General features: G+C 37.3%; 3 protein-coding genes across 3 annotated transcripts in view; all 3 read right to left on the bottom strand.

Annotated features, from left to right (window-relative positions):
* Window positions 1-2945: 2945 nt before the first annotated feature.
* LOC122671225 (L10-interacting MYB domain-containing protein-like) lies at window positions 2946-22386 on the bottom strand. The gene is made up of 6 exons (XM_043868337.1): window positions 22382-22386; window positions 21940-21945; window positions 5901-5907; window positions 3784-4125; window positions 3455-3676; window positions 2946-3400 (listed from the first exon to the last, which is right to left on the bottom strand). The coding sequence occupies exons 4-6, from the start codon at window positions 4111-4113 to the stop codon at window positions 3116-3118; spliced, it is 837 nt and encodes a 278-aa protein (XP_043724272.1). The 5' UTR covers window positions 4114-4125; window positions 5901-5907; window positions 21940-21945; window positions 22382-22386; the 3' UTR covers window positions 2946-3115.
* On the bottom strand, window positions 12746-14928 carry LOC122671226 (CST complex subunit STN1). The gene is made up of 2 exons (XM_043868338.1): window positions 14071-14928; window positions 12746-12768 (listed from the first exon to the last, which is right to left on the bottom strand). The coding sequence occupies exon 1, from the start codon at window positions 14588-14590 to the stop codon at window positions 14090-14092; it is 501 nt and encodes a 166-aa protein (XP_043724273.1). The 5' UTR covers window positions 14591-14928; the 3' UTR covers window positions 12746-12768; window positions 14071-14089.
* The window catches only part of LOC122671224 (COP9 signalosome complex subunit 3-like), a 24569-nt gene continuing 19529 nt past the window's right edge, over window positions 17463-22502 (bottom strand). Inside the window, exons 7-11 of the mRNA XM_043868336.1 lie at window positions 18753-18842; window positions 18460-18618; window positions 18223-18344; window positions 17851-17923; window positions 17463-17754 (exon numbers count right to left, since the gene is read on the bottom strand). Of these exons, the coding sequence (XP_043724271.1) occupies window positions 17686-17754; window positions 17851-17923; window positions 18223-18344; window positions 18460-18618; window positions 18753-18842 (513 nt within the window). The 3' untranslated portion in view covers window positions 17463-17685. The remainder of the gene's footprint in view (window positions 17755-17850; window positions 17924-18222; window positions 18345-18459; window positions 18619-18752; window positions 18843-22502) is intronic.

Here is a 22502-nt window from a genome sequence, read left to right as displayed (position 1 = left end):
ATGTTGTTCTCACTATTCAATTCAACAAGCCTTGTCACGGCTAAATGGGGTCGCTATAGAAATCCTGTTTCGCCTTGCAACATACAAGAGGTTTATAAACCGTTTGGCTTTGGCTCTTTGCTTAGCTGGCTACCAACCTGAAACAGCAAGCCTTGGTTGGGTCTAGCAATATAAAAAAACAGCTACTCTGATTCGGCTCTTCACTAGGTCGTGTTGTTTCTCCTCGCCCTGTTTGGAATTTGATGAGGATTACATTCTGGTGTGTAAGTCTACCATCTAGTGAAGGTTAAGTGTTTTGTAGGGAACTTAGAATTGTTTTAAGTTTAAATACGAATATAAGTTTTCTATTCTCCACTAGGAGAGGCAAAAATCTTCGGTCTGGTTCTATTTTGAATATTTGTGGGCACAGGCCAAGCCGCCAAGGATTTAAAACTCAGAATCAGGTCCAGATCGGTTCCAGCTGATTCCAATCTAGATCAGCTGGAATCGGCCAGTTTCTGCCTAACCCTAGTTTTGGGATGTGGATCGGCTGCTCCAGATTGGCCGAAATTGGGATTGGACCAGGCCAACTCCGACCTGAATCAGTCTATCTGATCCTGATTCTTGAATCTATGGCATAGGCATAACCTTGAATCTTTGATTTAATGATTTTAAGACTCACCTTGGGATGAGACCGAGGTCCCGTTTGATAACTATCTTGCTGATTCCAGGTGGAATTGATTTTTCTGGCACAAATATGCAAACCCAAGAGAGTCGATCCCTTGACCTCCTAAGGGCATTCTCTCCAATTGGCAAGCCACCAATCAATCGACAGAAAAATATCAAATCAGCGTCTGGTATTCACAGGACAAAATCATTTCTGTTTCTATACCAAAATACCAAATAATTATGAAAATCATTATACAAATTTAAATACCATTCTCCAATTTTACACATTCCCAATATTTACCAAACTATCATTAAACATTCTGGTTTTATTTATGAAAATATTTATCAACTTCTCACTTACATTCAAAATTACTAAAAGTTTCCATAGGTTTTATGTAGTGTATTTTGGAGAATTTTTTTTGAAGGATTTATGTAATGTATTTTAGCCCAATATACATTACATAAATCCTTTAAAAAAATAAAAAAATAAAAAAAGATTTGTCTCAGATACATCATATCTCTGACATGCCTTGTCATCTAGCAAACTGATTTGCTACATTTCCTAAGAATATGCATAACTCTCCCTTGCCCCATCATGCTGATTGCTACTTTCTAGAGATATATCACCACCACTCACAGAAGCACTAGTCTCCTCAGGTTCATCGTCTGGTGAAGCGTCACATGCTCCTAGTCTGGCAGATTCTCATTTTGCTTCTTGCTCATCTCGAATGAAGTTGTGCAATCAAGCACAATGTAAACCTAAAATTTGAGGGGGGAAAGAGGCATAGACTGTTCAACATCCCAAATGCCTAATCACATTCAACAGCAAGGAATATCTATGATTGAACAATTCTTTTGGGATTCTAGGCTGTCATCTCTCTCTATAATCTTGCAAGTGATATCTCTCATCTAAAATGTGTTAAATAATCCTCTAACAGTTGGGTATCCAGACTCTATCATATATATGACAAAAAAATAATTAGAGAATATATAATTAAGAAAATTAATTTGATTCAATGTAAAATATTAAACTTTGAAATGATATACCTGAGGGATGAGGAAATCTCAAACTCTCATTTTATAATGCATTGGTAAATAAATGACAGTTGTTTACACTTTCATCCCATTCATATATATATATATATAAATGTTCATATTGAAAGAACATGCACATTTCATATTCTGAGTGGTTGTGCCCTTCCTACCTCTATAAGAAATTTGCTTTTCTTTGGATACGTGAGCAGTAATGTGGGTACCATCAACGGCACCAATACAATCCTAATATGTACAATTTTAATACACTTTTGTTAAACTACGTTCAATAATAAAAGTAAGGGTTTTCTTCCTTGTTACTATGCCTATTGATATAACTTTGCCACATGATAGTACATAAGTTAGTCCATGTGATAGAGGATCAGGCAAGCATCTCACTGTACAATTTCAACTTAAAATGAGTAGAGGAAGTAGCTAAAATTATAAGAGATGTCATTTTGTATTTTAAATTTATCTCCATTTGATGGTATTTTGATAATTTTAATAAAACTTTAAATCAGAGTTTGAGCAACTTACCTTGTTTACTTTGGACTAAAATTTTGCCATTGAGATGTATGTGGGCCCTTTATAACATGGACAAACCCATGTACTACCAAATGGCAAATAGTGAAGCATTATACTTCATTAGGCATAATGACATCTAGAAGGACGCACAAAGTGAACATAGAAGACAAATAGAAAGTGTATATCAAAAAGAGAAAGGGTTGTTTGAGCAAGCAGCATAAAAAAACTCACAAATGAGGTACAACAAAATAATATCGTACAATAGAGGGCAACAAGGTCATTTCATGTGAAGAGATAGACACAAAAATGCCACTGTATCCTATACCAATGGCTCAGAAAACCTTTCCCCATATCAAAATTACTGAGATTACGTTAAAGAATGGCTAGTGCATTGGGCTTGTCCTCATCTCTTCCAGGCATGTGTCAAATGATGTTAGTCAGATATTTTCCTTCTCCAGTTTTAACAATGTTTGCAACACTATCTTGAAAAAATGACTGATGGTTTCACCATAGAGTTGAAATCTTTTAGTTGAGACTCCATACACAATAGTAACTAAAATTTGGGAGAGGGTTCCCTACACTGCCCCGAGTGCAGTTTCGGGCCAATATGGGACATTCTAAAACATTTATGACATATCATCCCTTCACATGAAGGGTGATATGTGAGGGGTGTGCAATTTCACTTTTGAGTTGGCATTTCACCAAACTTTTTCCCCTAAAATTTATTACAAAAAACTATCTACCAACCATTCTCCTAAATAATACTGGAAAAGAAAAATACAGATAAACATCATAGAACTAACATCCAAGTTACCAATAAGTAATTCAACACAAGTACTTAAACATCTTTCAGAAACACTAAAATGAAACCATCCACTACACTCAAAAGAAAAACAAAATATCACTCCAGTTACTCCAAAAGCCACATTTTCTTTTCCATTGGTAAACAAATGAAAGCCTCTCTCCATGGTTGGCTATCCATCATCTTCCTTACTGCTTTCATATATAGTTCCTTCCCGATCTCTGGCATAGCTTCCAACACTTTAATACACTCTCTCAAGCTGTAATCCGTACTCCCAGAACGGAGAGATGGAGATGCGGATGAGGTGTACCTCTGCATTTTGGCTCGAGATACATCACACATGTTCATTATGGCCTCTGCGAGATCTGTAGTCATACTCCTCTTCCTTATCGCATTTGGGGTCTTGTCGGCGTCTGCGAGATCTGTAGTCATACTCCTCTTCCTTATGGCATTTGGGGTCTTGTCAAGCTGGTGGGTAACTGAAAGGGCATCCCCATCTCCATCAGATTCACCCATACCCATAACAAATTCATCCTCCTCATCCAAGTTGTGATCCTGAGCATTTCCAACTCCTTCAATTGCACTTGAATAAGAATCACCATATATCATCTGCAACTCTGGCCACTGGGGTAATCCAATTCTCTTAAATCTTGACCAGCTTGGGTTTTCCTGAGAACAATTTTAATGCAGTGATATCAGATGATAGTGTTTTCCATTTTTCAAAGATTCTACTAGAAATCACAAGACAACATTATCCTAAATAGTGAAGAATTTACCTTAATGTGCTTTTCCCAGATACCATCATCCTCTACAGTGCAAGTTCTCGTCACCAAATTCCAGCCAAAGCCTGATGTTTCCAACAGTTTTTTGAAACTCCTATAATCCCTTCTGAGTTTGTTCATTTTATTTCGGAGCTGTAACATTACAAATGTACGCCCTAATTTAGCCTCAAGCTGAGTTTTAATGTTGTTCCACCCTACCTTGTTGAAAGTACTGGTGGTCTTGTTCCCTTTCTTCACCTCCTCAACCATGCATTTTACAAAAGCATCTACTTCATCTTTTCTCCATGTTGCAGACTCACAGTCTTTGTTTGAAGTTGTAGCCATTGTTTCTACACTCTAATAGACACGTAATACACAAGAAATCAAAAGTCAGATGTTATTTATAAATCTCAGAATCATAAAACCCAGCGACTTTATATTGATCTAGCAAGCTCAATCCTTAACCAATGCAAGTGAAATTTCAGAATCGGATTCCTAAATTCAAGACCTCCTGAATACAACAAACAGAAACCCAAATCAACGACCAAAGTTACAACCCCAAAAAAAAAAAAAAACACTGATACCACATAAGCAGATCCTTCTTAAGTCTTAGTGTTCAAGATATGATTCTAATCTGGTACATAACCTCTCTTAGCAAGATGGCCTCTCATTTCATTTACTGCTAGACTGCAACCTCTTTTAATGGTTTCTATTGAGGATGAGTATATATTTTCCCAACAGTCCCTATTCCTCCATGTTGCTTGTAATGCTTCATTATTCAGCTTAGAATTTCATTTAAGTCAGATGTCATCCGTCAGGTTGGTAGTCTCTCACTCTCACATGCTTCTTTTTGGATTTATTTACGAGTACTATTCTTAAATTCTCATTTAAATTGAAAGCAACAAGTAGAAAACAAATAAACGATGAGCAATCTATAAATAACAAACTAACTTGGGGGCCCTAAGAAGTTATCATCAACTGACATCAGCATTGCATTCTAACTTCAGCCTATCAGAGTAACCTAGACCAGGCCAGTCAACAATAATAGTCTGCCAATTAACCTTGCCATATCATAGTACAATGCCTTCAGCCACACATCTCCATTCCTCTACAGTACTAACATCAGAAATTGTGGGTATCATAAGGATGTTCTTAACAGACTCAGGGTTCTCCCCATCATACTCCTTGTAATAGATATTAACAGACTTGTCATTGATTTCCATTGCCAGTATGAAACCCATCAAATTCAAATGTAAGACAACCAAGAAATGCCCATATCAGCTTCGTTGACTAATCATACCCAATAGCAATGCAACTAAATCATGTCCTATTCAGCCCATTGAGAGCAGAAGGAAGTTCTGGTATTGAAGAAAATTGGGCTGGGGGACAAATGAAGCAACGCATGCGTGCCCATTTATTTACGCTGTATTATTTCCCAACTCTTGACATTTCTATATCTCTAATTCATGGCCAGAGTACTGATTCGGTGATTATGCTGAACTCCAAATCAAGGTACTGCATTAACCATACCCACATGGAGTTCTTGTTCATGCTAAGCATATAACCGGAGTTCTAATGAAATTATATATATATAATGTCCTAGATCAAGATGTTATACTTGGTATGGTAGAAAACTGAGGACTTGACCAACACTTCTCTGTCAGATTTGAAATTCTGGTCGAAAGACCTTTTTGATCAGGTCAATCAGATCTCCAAGTATCATAGAAAAGCTAGCTCATCTAAATGATGCTACCGTACTGGTTATGAGAAAAACAAAGAAACAGAGCAGGTTCAAATCTAAAGATATGATTGAAATAATTAAAAACTAAGAACAGGAACCAAGAGGGAATGCAATCATACAAAATTTGAAGCAAAACAGAAAAATACTAAATTATGTTCAATTTAAGCTTGCTGAAAGTTGTCAGAAAAACAGACTACCACCAGGTTCTAAAAAGGATGGGAAACTGACCTGTAAACTGAAAAAAAAAAAATCAGAAGGAATACTATGAAGGATAACAGAGCAGAGGGGAGGTGCAGGAGTCCACCTGCTGTGGGCTTGGAATCCACCAAAATCCCATGAGAATTCACCCAAGTCGACAGTTTTGAATCCACAGAAGCAAGTAGCAGAAAACCTGAAATCTATTGCTCATGATATGTGTGGTGGCTTGTAGCCTTACATGCATCAACTGCTACTAGACCGTCACTACTATTACAACTTGGCAATCAAATACCAACAAGGAAAACTAAAAATAAAACCTGATGCCACGACTAATAGGAACTCATACAACAAGGACTTCTAATTAACTCACATAAACAGAAAAGAAAACTGAAATAATATTCCTAATGACTCTAGGGCAGACTTTAACAAATCAAAGTAGTAAGACAGAAACTGTCTAACTGGCCCAACTAAGACCAGGAATGGATAGCTATTTCTCCTCTTCCTTTGTGCTGCTGCATCACACCTATTTCTAAAGTCTCTAATAGCTCATCTTCTTTTAGCACCACTTTTCCAACGACAACTAATATAGGGTCCAGAAGTGTCCACCCGGGAATGAGGTTCAAGACAGCTGATCCATGACCCAACTATGTATCAAAGAACGAAATATGTTGCCAAACCAACCAATAGTAGATAATTCAGCACAATGACCACAAGTTTAAAATGAATGCTCAGAAATGTCATTATTAAAGGGGGGGGGGGGGAGGGGGATCAGCATCTAGAATCATCAGTGAACCTAGCTCAACCACCCAGCCAGTCCAACCAAATTCAGTTAAGGGTTTAAGATATCAGTTCTACTCTTGAACATAAAAGGGTAAAAGTATGCAGGAAAATCATAAATTACTGCACTTTTTTACTTCAGTTGAAAAAAAATCAGTTAAGGCTTTAAGATATCAGTTCTATTCTTGAACATAAAAGGGAAAACGTATGCAGGAAACTATGAATTACTGCACTTTTTTACTTCAGTTAAAAAAACAAAAAAAAAAAAAAAGAAGACTTCCTACAATAAGTTAGATATGCCCCCAACCTCCATCTTCAATTTTCCAAGTGATACAGTTAAATAATGTGATGGCTTCCACCAAGGAAAGATGAATGCAGACCTTGTTGGATAAATAAGCAGAATGTACAATGGAATAGGGTTTTTTCCAGAGTAAACCCACTCTGGCACAAAACTTTCATAAACCTCTCACAGTTCAAACACAGACTCAATAGAACATCTTGCAAAAACAGTGGATGGCACAAAAGACTGGGAGAGTCCAACGACTTTCTTATTGGCTTCAATTTTGAACCCCTCTTCACAGAAAATTTAAGGAAAAAAAATTAGGATTTCCTCACAACCAGAGCCAGGAAAACCTTTTATATGATCTTTGAATCCAATTCTATAAACGATTCACTACTGACAATCCTTAGTTATATGGCTCCTCCATAATCATTGGTAATCACTAGAACTTTTTCCTTACTAAATATTGCTAAATCAACCAGTAGCAATCAAAACATCCGAGAACGCAATCACTAGATTGTGGAAAGCAAAAACACCATAAGACCCAGAATGAGAAACAAGGCGAGTTCCTCCCAATTAAAGTAGAACTTCAATAACCAAATAAATGAACCAGAATAAAACCCTGAGCGCCATATCTACAATAACCAAGAACTGCAAGAGTATAATAGTAACAAATACAACAACGAAGAGTGAACGCAAAGTTACAATAAGGGTTTAGTTCAGATTCTGAGATGTTCTTTCGATGATGGAAGAGCATTTTGCTCAAATCCTACAACATAACCCCACATAATAGATTTGGATAGTGATAAACCCTAACCGCATGCATATGTATCAGCAATTTAGAGATGAGAAAACCCTAAATCACATATCTGTAGGAATTCAAATGGAAAAAACCCCGAACATACACCGATTGGTGACTGCAAGAGGGAGAGAAAGAGGAGATGAGAACGACTTACCTCTGGTAAATCGAAATACCAGGCGACGTCCGCAACCGACCGACGATTATTCGCTCTGCAAAATGGATATCAGTGAGAAGGCAATGGGAGAGATAGGAGAGGACAAAAGGAAGAGAGAGAGAGAGAGAGAGAGAGAGAGAGAGAGAGAGAAGCGGGCATACCAGCAGTGCCTCTGCGAGTTGGGAAATCGTAATTGGGGATCACTGTGAATTTCGAATGGATGTGTTCCAAGTTCCAACTTGAACTTGGGTTGTTCCAGAACAATCCTTTTCATTTTTAAATCTTTTTTTGGTCAGCGTCAATCCTGATTTTGGAGGGAATTTGGTATTGGTGTCAAACCTAGCCCGAACCAATAAAACCGGATCAAACTGACCGAAATCATTCTAAATCAAAACCGAAATGTAGCCTATTAGATCGGTTTTGAGTGGGGTTTTATGACACCGAATCCAAACTAGACCACACTGAAATTGAACCTAAATTGATATAACCCGATAAGAATCTGATACCAGCTTGAAATTCATTAAAAAATAATAATAATTTTTTTTATACTTATGTAGGGATGTAAACGGATTAGATTCGGCTCGAATAGTGTTGTATTCGCATCCGCATGCGATTAGCTTTCGGACGGATTCGGATAGTGCTAAATGGATACGAACATGGATATAGATCGGATATTTTATCCGTTTACCTGTAAATATAGCTTTTCGGATAGCTATTGTCTATCCGTATTCGCATCTGTTTAACTTTCAGACGGATTCGGACAGTGCTAAACGGGTATCGACACGGATACAAAAACAAATTTTGACTATTCATTTACATCCTATACTTATGTATATATTTATACGGTAAACCAAACCAAAACTGATAACAAATTGATACAAGAAATCGAACTTGGAGCACCCATATTAGATTGGTTATAGTCTCTCTACACTGAAAACTGAAGAGACCGAAACAAAACTGGTCCAAAGTGACCAATTACACCCTTACTATTTCGGGGAACATGAAATCAGAACAGAATTCCACCCCTTTTTGTTCCCACAAAGTAGAAATCAACGGGATAAAAAATTAGAAGTGTTATCAAACAGAAACCAAGTGACCCAACACCCTTTTTAGGATTTTATTTTATTTTTTTTAAAAAGGACCGAGTTTTCTTTTTGCCACCTGATAGAGGAATTCCTTCACCATGGCTATTGGTACAGTCTAATCGTATAAGGGGGAAATTTGGGCAAATTTCATGGACACCCCCTATAACTATTCAAAATGACAAGTACACTCTAAATTTTGTCAAAATGGCAAAGACTACTCTTATTTTATATTTTTATTTCAACTTAGTCCACTCCGTTAGGTCTGTGCAGTTAAGTGGCTGTTAACTCTTTTATAATGGCGAAATTACCCTTACCATAGGATGAACTTCCTATTATACCCTTAAGGTTAAATCCTCAATATCCCAATTACAAAACAGATTTTCTCCATCGTTTTTGCCGAGTACATTCTTAACTGAGAATGAGAACATTGTCTGTATACATGTTTGGTTAAATGCATTCACTGATGATATTAGTGGCGGCCGGCAACTGAAACTCTTCACCTAGCCCTTGCCCTTCAAAATGCGAAACCAAAGAGCACTGTGGTTGGAAGTTGGAACCCTAACGGCCTAGTCCCCTTCTTCTTCGGCTCCGGTCAGTTTGTTTCCAGATGATTTCAATGGCGGTCGGTGATTGAAGTTCTTGAATATTGATTCAAATACCTCAAGTTGATCTCTGCCACCGGTGCTCCCTTTTTCTTCTTCTCTGTCTCTCGCAAATTAACCACAATTGCTCCTATAAGTTTATTTTTTCCCTGTAAATCTAAACTTATTTCTCTCTGTATATATAAAAATTAAAGAGAAAAGTAATGAAGATGTGCCATTAGTAGTCTGTTTCAGATGATCACTTTGTTCTTTTTCATTTCATTAGTGTTTTTAGCTTCTTGTCCTCTACAAGTCCTAATAGAGTCTACAATGGTCCTTTCAAATCTGGTTTTCATTTTTATGGAGACTGAAAGACGGATCAAAATTGCAAACTTTTTAGTTGATGGTGTTCCTATTTGACGTATTTGATGGAGATAAACTTTGAGGTTGGCTGTGAGATCGGCTATTGTTAATCCTGCTATTGAAATTTTCTAAATCTGAGTTTCAGAACGATGTGCGCAAGCTCGTTGATTTGCTATGGCGGTTGAGAAGAGGAGAAGAAATGAAATGACAGTTTTTTATGACCGAAATTTATTCTCTCCGATCGCAGAGAGCGTCACCGGCGGTGCTACTGCTCACCGTGTAGTACTTTCCTGTTTATGGGCTTCTGGGTGACATCAGTGACGGTCGGAGAGACAGTAGTGGTGATGAGGAAGTTCGATTTGAGAAGATGATGGAATCTTAGTAATTTTTATTTAAATTATTAAGAGGGTAAAATTGACATTTTAATTTTTGGGGGTAACCTTGCTTAACGTCAGGGGGAAGATTGCCATTTTGACAAAATTTAGGATGTACTTGTCATTTCAAATAGTTATAGGGGGTGTTTATGAATTTTGCCCGGGAAATTTCTACTTCATAGTCAAGGGTATGGATTGGGAGTGGGAGTGGCAGTGGGAGAGTGTAATAATGACAAAAGATTCCAATCATGGGGTCACATGCCTCCTATCTCAGCATTAATTCCTTCCAAATAATACTTCACGTTGTCGAGGTACTATTTCTAAGGGTGTCAATCGGTTGGGATTCAATTCAATCCATGATGTATATATAAACTAAAATCAAACAGAAATCGAATAATTTTATAACCTTAAAAACCGATTTGATTCGCTTTTATTCAGTTTAAATATGGTCTTGGTAATTCAGTTTAAGTTCAGTAACCTACTAAAACTAATATAATTGGAAAAAGGAAATTACAATCCCATGAAGATAAAGTCTCATAATGTCAAATCTAAGCATCTTCCAACCTTTTTTGTACAACTTAACCAAAAAAACCCATAGTAGATAATTTCACACTACTCAACAAAGACACATGATTGTAAAGTTTAAGTTGGATCCTTCACTTTGGTTAGTACAGACGTTTTCAATTTTAACCCAAAACCAAAACGAATCGAACGAAATTCACTTTTCAAAACCAGAACCAAACTGAATTTTTTTCGTTTCAATTCGATTCAATTTTAAACAGTCGGTTTTGGTTTTGACTTTCAGTTCCAATTGTAAAGTGACGTCCTTAACTATTTCCATTTAAGTATGGGATTTTTATTATTTTCTCTCTTACTCTAACCATGTGGGGCTATATGAATGATATCATTCTCTGCATTGCCATTGGAGTGCCTTCACATTCCTCCTTACACAGGCATCGTGGGGAACCCTCTCCCAGCCTTCAATGTCACACAAACCAAACCAAACAGTATGTGTTGCTAAGCCAATAATTTACAATGAACAGGGTAAAGAAGCCAGGTGACTTTACAGTTTGAACTTGCAACTTTTCTACACATCCTTGACTCCAAGAATCTAATCTAGAACTTCTATCCATCTATGGCTCCATCTTTGACTCATCTCAGCGTCTGCACCATTTGGACAACTAAACAATGACCAACTTTGTAAATATTAACTTGAATTTCTCTCAATTTATCTATAATCTCATTCATCTACAGACCTTTAAAACCTAATCTACATAAAGTCTAAAACCATTGCAAACCTTATATTGTTTACAAGTTTACCATGACTTGATGCAAATAATTTGCAGAGCATCCAGAAAGCATGTTATACACTGAAATAATGCAGTGTATCATAAGTCTTATGCCTGCTCACATATAAGTCTGAAACCTCCAAACAGACTGGTCATGACTTGATAGCCATAGTGAAACAGTATAGGAGTCAATTCAAAATACTAATCCCACATACCAGGAGACATTGCCCATAGAATGGCACCACCAAGCATCAATTTGACTGAAAGCTGAAGCAGCATCTGTATGGAGGATATGCAAGTAAGCCCCTTGGAGATTCAGGTTTATGTGGAAAGTGTCTGTATTGTGTCAGCTTTCTTCAAAACTCTGCCCAGTATATCATGGCAACAATCATGAACTGGGCCATCTTCAATATCCAATCAGTCGGGTAACTATGCAGTCATAATCTTTGTTCACAGGCATGATGTGTGTATTCATAACATTTCACAAGCAAATTAAGATGATAAGCCCAAATGTTCCTCATATTCTAAGATCCACGCAATGGCACGATCAGCCAAATGAGCTGTATAGTAATGGAAAAGAAGCATCTTCAAGAAAAAAGAAAGAACTGACTGATGTGGCTGAAATCAATCTTGAATCCTACATTGTGAAAGAAATAGAGTATCCAGCATCATCAATGAGCACATGGGCAGCAATTGTGACAACTGCAACAGTTAACATTAGACAGAAACTGATGAGGCCTCAAAGTCGTCTTGCCTGCTTAATCAGATAGTTGGATCAGATCCATGCTTGCTTATCAAAAAAATCTTCAAATGGATTCACAAGTAAACCCCTGTGGCTCAGAAATAACCTTAATTTTTTCCATTTGTTGTGTGCAGATCAACCTGGTTGCAATACAAATTGTAAGAGAGAAGTTGATTTGGTTATTGCTTTCTAAGAGAGTGATTATACAGTACATTTGGTCTTTGTGCTTCCATGACTTGTCATGTAAGTCCTCTAGTCAACAGCCTAACCAAAACTAGAGAAGACATATGCGGCTGACCATGTTTCTCTCCTTAATCCTCTTAATCTCTAATCCCTCACCCTCAACTGCCTCAATAAAAGAACAGATCTATTCCTTACCTATCTACAAGTCGCACAGTTGCTGGACATGAACTGGTTCCTGTCTCCATTAACTCAACCATTGATGCTAGATTCTAATCCATAACCAGTCCCATTTTCCCTCTGTCCTCACTGTTTAGTACCTAAGTAGCTCAGATAAAACCACTGTCTGGTTCCGCAAGAATAAATTAATAATTCACAGTTTAACCACTCTTCCTCTTTCTTCATTTATAAGAGAGGCCCAATGGTAAGAAGTGCTGGAAAGACAATTGACAAGATAATACAAGGATTAGATGAAATTGTGATCATATTTTAGCTTCTATCCTCTCTTAGTCCCCCTCCCACCAATAAGGATTAGATGAGCCCATAAGGAGTTGTGTTTTTTTTTAACTGTTTCTCTCCTCTTGGTATATTGGTCTTCACTTGAATACATTATGAATGTCCAACTGATAATTTAACAATGAAGAATTTGGTTCAATTTAAACTAATCGTTTGTAAGCAAACCACATAGGCCATGCAACCATAAGGATTGATACACAAATAATGTTCATACCAACGTATTGCATAAAGGGTTGTTAGTAGATTGAAAATCAAAAGTAGGAACTAGGTCATGTAACCTTAGGATCTAAACTAGAGCCAACATCTGTCTTTGTTCATCCATAACTTATTGGACTCCTGCCCAATGGAATCTATGCCCAACAAACCCAAAGGATCGGCAATGTAATCGTCAGCACCTATCAGTAAAGGGGGGAAAAAAAGACCAGGTCAGCCATATTAAGCCTCCACCTTACTGAAATCATAGAGTTCACCGAACAAAGAAATATAGGTGGCCAATCCAGAAAACCTTATCCCTAGGAGTAAAGGATATAATAAGGTATTAAGGTGTATACAACAGAGCCTCACAGTTGACAAATTTGAATAAGTGAAAAATTTAGAAGGAGAAAATTGTTTTGTCAATTTTAAAACAGGTCAAAAAGATAACTATGGCAAAAAGTTGGATTTGAATTAATTCAGGAATTATCATTTATCTTTCAAAAAATTTAACATTGAAAAGATTCTGAATTCTTGATCGCTTTTTAAAACTTTTTATTGAAATCCTGTAAAAGATTTCACACATATTCTCAACAACTAAATTTTTGGACGAAATACTCGTTTCAGAATAATTCGTGGACTCTCAAAAATTTGCAAATTTTTCTAATTTTTCCAAACTGATTCAAACTCAGTCAACTTTTTTGCTGAATTATTTGTGAATTATTTAGACAAGGTAGAGACTAGAGTGTACAAGCACGACACATTTCTAACATGATCTAAGAGCTGAAAACCTGACCTACATACAAAGAAAAAGAAACAAAAAAATTTGTCTTTTTTTTTTTTTTTAGTAAGGGAAAGTTTGTTAAGAGGGAAAGAATTAAATTCCATAGAACACAGCAACAATAAGCTACAGCTGAGACAGACCCACAAATATAGAGATAACTAGCCTCTCACCATATTATACAATTCACAGCAAGATAATCACCCAAAAAAAAAACAAGTGAGAAGCAGAAAACTTCAGCTATTACCGCATTCATTGTTGGTGTTCTAGCAAATTTGGTGTGGGCGAACATCATAGCACTTAGAAGCCAATTTAATGCAATCCAACCAATGTAGGATCTCAGCATTAGGATCCCTTTCAATGAGAACATCAGAGACTGTAATCTGCAAATTTCCTCTATAAGCAGTGATTCGTCCACGCACTCTAGCAAGGACACCCAATTGGGCATCTGATGCATGTTGGGCAGCCATCTTAGCCAGGATTTGAACATCTGAAGGGTTGTGCCTAGAGAAGTAAGGAGAATCATGATGGTTAAGCCAAAGGATGCATGGGACACAACCAGTGCCATCATCAATGAGAAATTTCAAAAACTTGCCCTTTAGCTCTCGGCTCACCACCACTCCTAATGTTTCAGTTCTCGAGACTGGCCTGCCCTTTCGGTAGAAACAAATAGGATCTGAAGAAGACGATGATAAGGAAGACTTTACAGAGAGGGACAAGAAATCAAAGGCGAGGAGCTTTACATAAGTACTCTGCATCGGATCCATTAGAGCTCTTACTTTCTTCTCCGCGTTTTGGGTTTAAGAACTGAATCACAAAAGAAGGGTGTGTTTGATTTCACGCTTGCTGCTCCAACGATATTAATGCTGTTTCTTTTTTTATTGCTTTCCAAAGTAGCTTTAAAATGGCAGGAAGTACATCCAGCTTTCTATGGGTTTCAAAACCTGCTATAGCAAAAGCCAAAGAATCACTTTTAGAAGGTAGAATAGATGAACAGACGAAGGTTTAAGAAGTGTGATAGCTCATGAACTTGGGAGTTCAAGTGTTCAACACAAAAACTAAAGCTGTTAGGTGGAGATGACCCAAGGGTATATGAAGAAATCCAATGTCAGACCTTAACCAACTCGAGAATATTGCCAACACTCCCCCTCACATGTAGCCGGAATATGACCTTGGCATACACATGGATAGATAACTTAGGAAGGACAAAGGGATGCGTTGATATCATGTTTAAGAAGTGGAATAGCCTACGAATTCGGGGGCAGCCCAAAAACTAAAGCTATTAGGTGGAGATGGCCCAAGGGTATATGAAACATCCAATGTCCCAGAAGTAACCAATTTTAGATTATTCCCAACAGGGAATTACCCCATTTCTAAATGATCTGAACAAATGAAAAGCTCCTTTCTTTGAATCTTGAACCGATCAACATTTTTACCTTTTGTTTTCATTGGTAAAAAAGGTAATTCATTAGGAACTAAGACAATCAAATTGCAAGCTTTAGAATTCCCACTGGACATTTTATAAATTCAAATCATCCAAAATGCAGTTTTCCTTTTCACCAAAAATTGTGTTCATGATGCTTGAAACTCACCTCTATGACAGATACCGAAGAACTTTGGAGCACTATTTTGTGAGGGAATTGAGTACCTTATTCTAAGGAAAGGTGATTGCATTCAATTTCTTTTGATTAAACACTGGAAGTTTGCCGATTCATGAAGTTCAATGTTATGTGAACTTGAAATTTTTGGGAGTGGTGGAAATGTACGACCAGAACAAGGTGACTCCAATTTTTGTAGTACTGGAATAATCTTCAAACGAATCCTAGTCTTTATTTTGTTTTCTTCCTCAGCTGTCATGGGACCAGAACACCTTCAGTAGGGAACTCTAAGATCAATCAAGGAATCTAAAGGAAGCAGAAGATTATAGAACTTGTCCTGCAAGAAGAAAACTCCTACCCTATCGACAGCCTTTTTTTCCACCCACACCACAGAGATATCCTTAACTGAACTCCTTGAAGTTGGTTTAATTCCAAAAAAGACATGAAACATGAGAAAGATTCGAAAGCCACGGAAACAACAACAAAATTCATTCATGGAACCAAAACCAAGTTCGACAATGAAACAACAGGACTTCATTTCTGCGATTAGGGCATCACAGAGGGCGATTACGGCATCAGGTTAGAGAAGAAATAGAGGAGGGCACTCGAGGGAAGGGGCTTACCTGCTGCCCATGAAGAGGACAATCCTGTTGCTCTCGTTTGGGGTTGGGCAACAAGCGAGAGAAACCGTAGTACAGAAGGGACCCTCTTTCTATCTCTCTTGTATGAAATGATCTTTATACTCTCCTATGTATGAAACCATTTTACTATGCCTGCTTGAAGCCTCACTTATATTAGTATATATTGAATGAACATCAAATGTTCTAATAAAAAGAAGGGTTGTTGTTCTCTGTGTCGCTGCGCAACCTGTGCCCAGACACATGGGCCAGATATTCCTGCCATACAGGGGGTAGGATGGTAATTTCACCCACCTCATGTGTCTAGGCACACCCTACGCCTCCAACACACAGAACATTTGGCCTAAAAAAGAATGGCAAAGTACAAATTCATGACTGTTAGGATTCAAGTTCATTGATTGGTGTCTTAAAAACATAATCAAGCTAGTGGCGTAGACTACATAAGCACTAACTCTCTTTTTCTCTTCTCCTGACACAAGCTCTCCTCTTACCCCCCCCCTCCCGTCGATGAATCCAATCGATACCCCTTAATTAGTTAGGAGAAAGTTTTCTTTTCACTCGTGGTTAAGGAAACACTCACCCATCTAGGATCATTATTACTCCTACCATCTTGAACATAAGAATCAAATAAGCAAAGATCGATAACGGCCAAACTTTCCTACTCACTAAGGACACAACCCTTATAGTAAAAGCATCAACAATAACATTACTAGCACTTGGGATAAACTAAAAAATACAAGACCCAAAACAATTTGGAGATGCCAAATATTGTCCACAATGGCATTTCTGTTTTAGTGCTTTTCTTGATTGAGCATGGTTAAATCTCACATGTTGCTTTTTGTTAGAAAAACCTATACTACCATTGTTCTATTTATTTATTTAAAAAAAAATTCCTTTACTACCATTGGAGCAGGGACTTTGGTGTGCTCACACAATCGCATTCCAACCAACATTACAATGTTCCAATTCTCTTTGGATACAACAAGCAGCGGATACACGACTATATTAGTTGGATGACCATGTTTTTAAAATTGGAAGCAGGTTTCTCTCACAGTAATAAGGTTTTTGAGCCCTTGAACAACATTCTACAACTAAGAATTCAAAAGATGAGACATAGATCATCGTATCAAAGTTGCAATTGCCACCTAGAAAAAATTGCAAATTTTGAAAATGGAATACTAAAAAGTGGGGGAAGAACCTACATGTACTTGACACTCCAGCAATGCACATGATTGATGGTATCCCGCTTGGGGGTAGAGTCAATGAGTTCTGTTATGTACTCTCAAGTAATGTGAGGTAAGATAGCTAAAATATTAATGCAAAAACCACAAACTCGTCGGCAGAATCAGGGCTTTAACAATGAAGACCGACCTCTATCCTCTCCCCCACCACATTACATCCGAAAAGATTGAAAAGAAAATGAAATTCATATAACAAGAAATGACAGCCCCTACTGCTATTTAAACATTATACACCTAAAAGAACCAATTATGACTTGGCAAGATCGAGACCAGGACCTGCATTGCCATCGACATTAGCAATGTCGCATAGCATCTTTTTCTTCAATATGCACTAATCAGCAACTTGAGTATTCTGACAAATATATACGACTTAGGCCTGAATGTTTCACATGTTGAATTTCTGGGGTACGGTATCAAAGTCATCAATATCAAATCTGGGCCGCTCCCTCCCAGCCTGATACCAGAACATTGTTTGATCAACAAATTAATGATTATGTAAAAAACCTTAACCCAACAAAAATAGAAGAAGCAAATTAACCAAGAAACACACCTTTGCCAAATAAACTGGGTCACACGAGATAACTTCATCCACAGCATTCAGTTTCTTCGACAGTGCCATCATCCTGGGAACAAAGTTGCATAAAATGATTTTTTTAATCACACTTCAGCTTTTCTATACATGCTTTCCTGATTATTCATCTGGTCTAGATTAAAAAAAAAAGGAACTCTTGGTTGAATATATCAAATGATGGGTCTGTTGTTTGGGCTGGGCTGGGGCGGCTCTGGTCCCCACCTCATTCTTTCCAATGAAAACCTATTATCGCTTATTCATATGAAATGATCTATGAGTTTAGAATATTAACTTACTTAAATTTTAGAATAGCATGCCTTTTGAAAAATAAAAATTTCACAACCAGCATACCTTTGAATTGATGAGTCAATATGCTCAATCATCTCACACGTCTTGTACTGCTCAGGATCCTCATGAAAGCTGACCATTCCGTCCTTCTGATTAATTGTAGCAAATATCTCACCATCTTGAATCTTTAGAAAGAGGGGGAAGGGGGGGGACAAAACAAATATTAGATAGTAGTTCAGAATAAAAAACAGCTACTACGCATTGGATAGTACTTATAACTGAGACAAAGCTAGAGGGTACCATTTGAAGCACATGCATCTCTGCTTCCTTAGGAGTCCTCAGTTGCACCGTATTGGCAATATCTTGGAGTGAAAGAGTCAAGTATGTCTGTGTCAATCTTTGGATGTTTCGCTTGTATAGAGAAGATACAACTTGTTTTACTAATCCAAGATTGTTGTCCTGAAACAAAATTCAAGGCTTCAGGCAGACGAGACAAGGCCAAACCTCTGGCTGTACACCTCATGATGGATCTCAATGTTCCATGTCAAAGGCATGCAAATGAAGAACAAAACGGAAGTTTGTAGAGAGCTCACCAATTCAAACTTCTCCCGGTTTGTCTCAGCACAGCTTTCTAATTCTGCAATCTTCCCAGTGTTATAACTATTTGCCAAATCAACGTAAGACTGCAAAAAAGAATAACATAGCTTATTTTAACAAATATGGACACACCATAAAAGCATAGAGGCATATGCGCCCCCGAAACACAAACATACATACAACTTTTACAGGGACAAAAAAGGGCACTTCAACCAATTATTCTCTTTCCTAGATTTTTATTTCCAATGACTCAGTCCAAAATCCTCCATCTATTCCACATTCCATCAAACTCTAATCAACTCAATCTAATCCCAACTACTTGGGGTGGCTACAAGAATTTGGTACTTTGTCAAAATTCTGAGAATTCTTACACAGAAGAGATTTTAGAGATTGCCAAGGCACAATGAAAGGGAAGCAAGACTAGTAAATGCGCTGTACAATAATTAAGTGGACCCACTAATAATCATGCTAAAACAAGCTGGGTTGGGGGGGGGGGGGGAAGCTTCTCCTAGATTAGGTTATTTGACTGAAGTCTTATTTCTCCTCCAAAGACCCTATATGAGAACATTGTAGGGGTGTTTTGAAAATCTTACCATTTAAATTTTTTGCTTGATAATGGATTAAGTCTAGTCAATTTTAATATTAGTTTGGGCTAGTTTAATACTCATAGCTTTGATTATTTACCAATTTTCAGTTGCCAAAAGTTTCTGTCTTTTAAATGAATAGTCTTTGTTTTATTTTAATAGTCTGAATTGAGGAAAGGTATTATTCCTGTCATTTTTATTCAGACCTTGTTCTCAGGGAGTCAAAATGTTGTCATTCTTTTTAATTTTAAATTTCGGTATTGAAGAGGCTCCTACCTAATTAACAAAAGATCTTGCAACCTAGACATGATTTAGGAGAGTAATGGCTAACAAGTAATTGATTTGATGGGGTCAACCCAATACGTGTCCTCTTGTGTATACAGGACTGCTAACTGACTCTTAACTTAGACTTCAAGTTTTCTAGTTATTATAAAACCAGTCCACAATAATTAAGACTAGAAATGAGACAATACACCTATAGTGACAGAAAAAGGTAACCATAATTAAGCCTCTTTCTCCAACCATCAAATTCCATTTTTCTAATATTCATCATAAAAATTCTCTTTCTAGCCTCTCCTTCAACCATAAATCCTCATTTCTTTCAGATCCATCAAACACTGAATTTTCCCTGTTTTCAAATCATATCAATTTTCACAATTTCATAAATAGAAACCCTATTTCAAATATTTACTTCATATATTCTCAAACCCTGACATTGAATTCCTTTTAGCCTTCAGAATCCTTCCTTTGGGTTATTATACATCAACCATCTTAGTTTGGTCTAAATGTCCATTTTCTTCTCTCTTTTCAACTACAGAAATTATATAATTAATAACAAGATAATTATGGTAGTAAAATCCCAATCCTGAGTCAAGTATCCAACCAAGATTGTGATATTGCAATGGCTGTCCCATATAAAAAAAAAAACTTAAATCAGGCTCTCTTTGATTATCATAGTTGAATAAACTGTCCATTCATGCAGGTAAAAAATAATTTAAGAGAAGGTTAAAATTTAGTTGGCAGATTAGAATCCAACTGTGATGGCTAATTCCCTTGCTACATAAGATTTTGAATTCCATTTACGGTAATTAAAAATGCAATTTGTCTTGATGCCCAACCATCTCCACATAATCTAGTGTAATACCTACCAGTTTGGCCTCGAGGACCCGACAAGCCTAAGAAAAAGAGAAAGTGGCCAGCACCCAAGGCTGTGTAAGATTTTGAATTCCACTTAGTCACGGTAATTAAAACATGCAATTATCATGATGCCCAATCATCTCCACATAATCTAGTGTAACTCTTAGCAGTTTGGCCTCGAGGAACCAACAAGCCTAATAAAAAGAAAAAATATCCTTAAGTATAGCTTTTCTTTACCACAATGAGGACAGAATATTTAGACCAAGGAACATTCAAGGGAGTGGTGCACCCATCCATTCAAGATAAAACAATATTAAAATAATGTGAAACACCCAAAACTGGAACAAAGAACTGCAAAAGTTGTCTTCCTTTTTATTATAACAAAATATCATCTTTGACGACATCATAATGTAGTTCTAGATAGGGTAAAACCCTACTAGAAGCCAATTAAACCGGGACCAATAACAAGGAACTAAGGGGCTGCTGGTTCTGCAGTTTCAGTAGGACAGAATTGCAGTTTTAGGTCAAATTTAGGGCTTAGGTTAGGATAATGGAAGGGGGGCTTAGGGGGGGTATGGCTAGGCAGGTTTTTTTACTCTAATAATGTAGGTATTATAGAGTTTTAAGTGTTTTGAAAATTCTGTAAAATTGGGCAGTAAGTCAGGATCGCCTATGGGTTTTGGGGAAATTAATGAAGGATGAGGGGATTAGAGTTTTGATGGACAAATCTGGCTGAGCAGCAAGATCTAGAGTTTAATGGAATTAGGGTTTAATGGAATTCAAGCAAAAATAAAAGGGGATCGATTGGGGGGAAGGAAAAGGAATGAAAACAGAATTTAAAAATTCAAACTTACAACAGGAATCCACCGGCAGCAACTTGAACAAAGAAGGATGGAACCACCTTCAGTGAGAGATCCTCCCAGCCATCACGGCGTAAGGAGTCAACCGGAGTCCACCGATCCCTTTCCACCTTGAGATCCACAAGGATGCACGCTCACAAGGAGCAACAACAGCAACAAAGGCAGCAACCATAAAGCTGAGTTTTTATTAATCAAAATTCGTATTCAAGGCTTTGCCCCCTTGCAACCTTATATAAAAGACTCAAAAATAGACTTCTACTCTACAAAGGAAAGGCCTAACCCAATCCTTAACCTATTAGGTAACTTAAACTGACTAGGAAACTAAAATACTAAAAGAAATAGACTCAAAACATGGCTGAACTTATAGAGTCCTAATCCAACCCAACTTACATCACATGATCACTTAACCAAGTCACATGATCACTTAAATTGAACCAATTGGATGCAACCAATATGAACCGGTTCAATTAAAAAAATAAAAATAAACTAAGTATTGGGCTAATCCCGTATGCAACCTATATACCCCTAGTTTAGGCTCATTAAAGTGGCCTATTACATAGAAAACCCTTGGGATCAAAGGCCCAACATATATATATCCCAACCCTAGACTTATTTCTAAAGAAATAAGCCCATTTCGGTGATGAATCTGCATCAACCCTCCCCAACTTGAAAAAATTCGTCCTCGAATCTTGCAGTGATGAGTGGGAAACAACATATGAGTAGCAGCTTGAACCATTCCCGAACAAAATTCTGGCGATGCAGGAACATTAGGGATGAAGTCTTCAAGGCGTAGAGCTTTCTCTTTAAAGAACCATGGTGGCATAACAAACTCTATGTGTTCGATCTCTGAATCACCCGTGAATGCCCTATCCATAGTGTCTTTAGTATTAATAACCTTCTTAGACACCAGTTCCACCTCTTCATCTTCTACTATATCAGCCTTATCTACATTGGTTTCTTCGACATAGACCACTTCAGTAGGATCTTCTACATGTTGATTTTCCATCGTTGAAGCTATAGGAGTGGTCTCTTTCTTTTCATCACAATTCACTGTCACTTCAGATTTATTTTCAACTTCCTTTGGCAATGACAATATGTATTCTTAACATTTGAATCTATCCCTGTGATCTCTAGCAGGGGTGACTCTTTGTTCTCCCAATCGTTG

This window comes from Telopea speciosissima, chromosome 8 (assembly GCF_018873765.1).
Source record: "Telopea speciosissima isolate NSW1024214 ecotype Mountain lineage chromosome 8, Tspe_v1, whole genome shotgun sequence".
NCBI lineage: Eukaryota > Viridiplantae > Streptophyta > Magnoliopsida > Proteales > Proteaceae > Telopea > Telopea speciosissima.
Note: the sequence above shows the minus strand (reverse complement) of the source record. Positions and strands in the feature narration are given on the sequence as shown.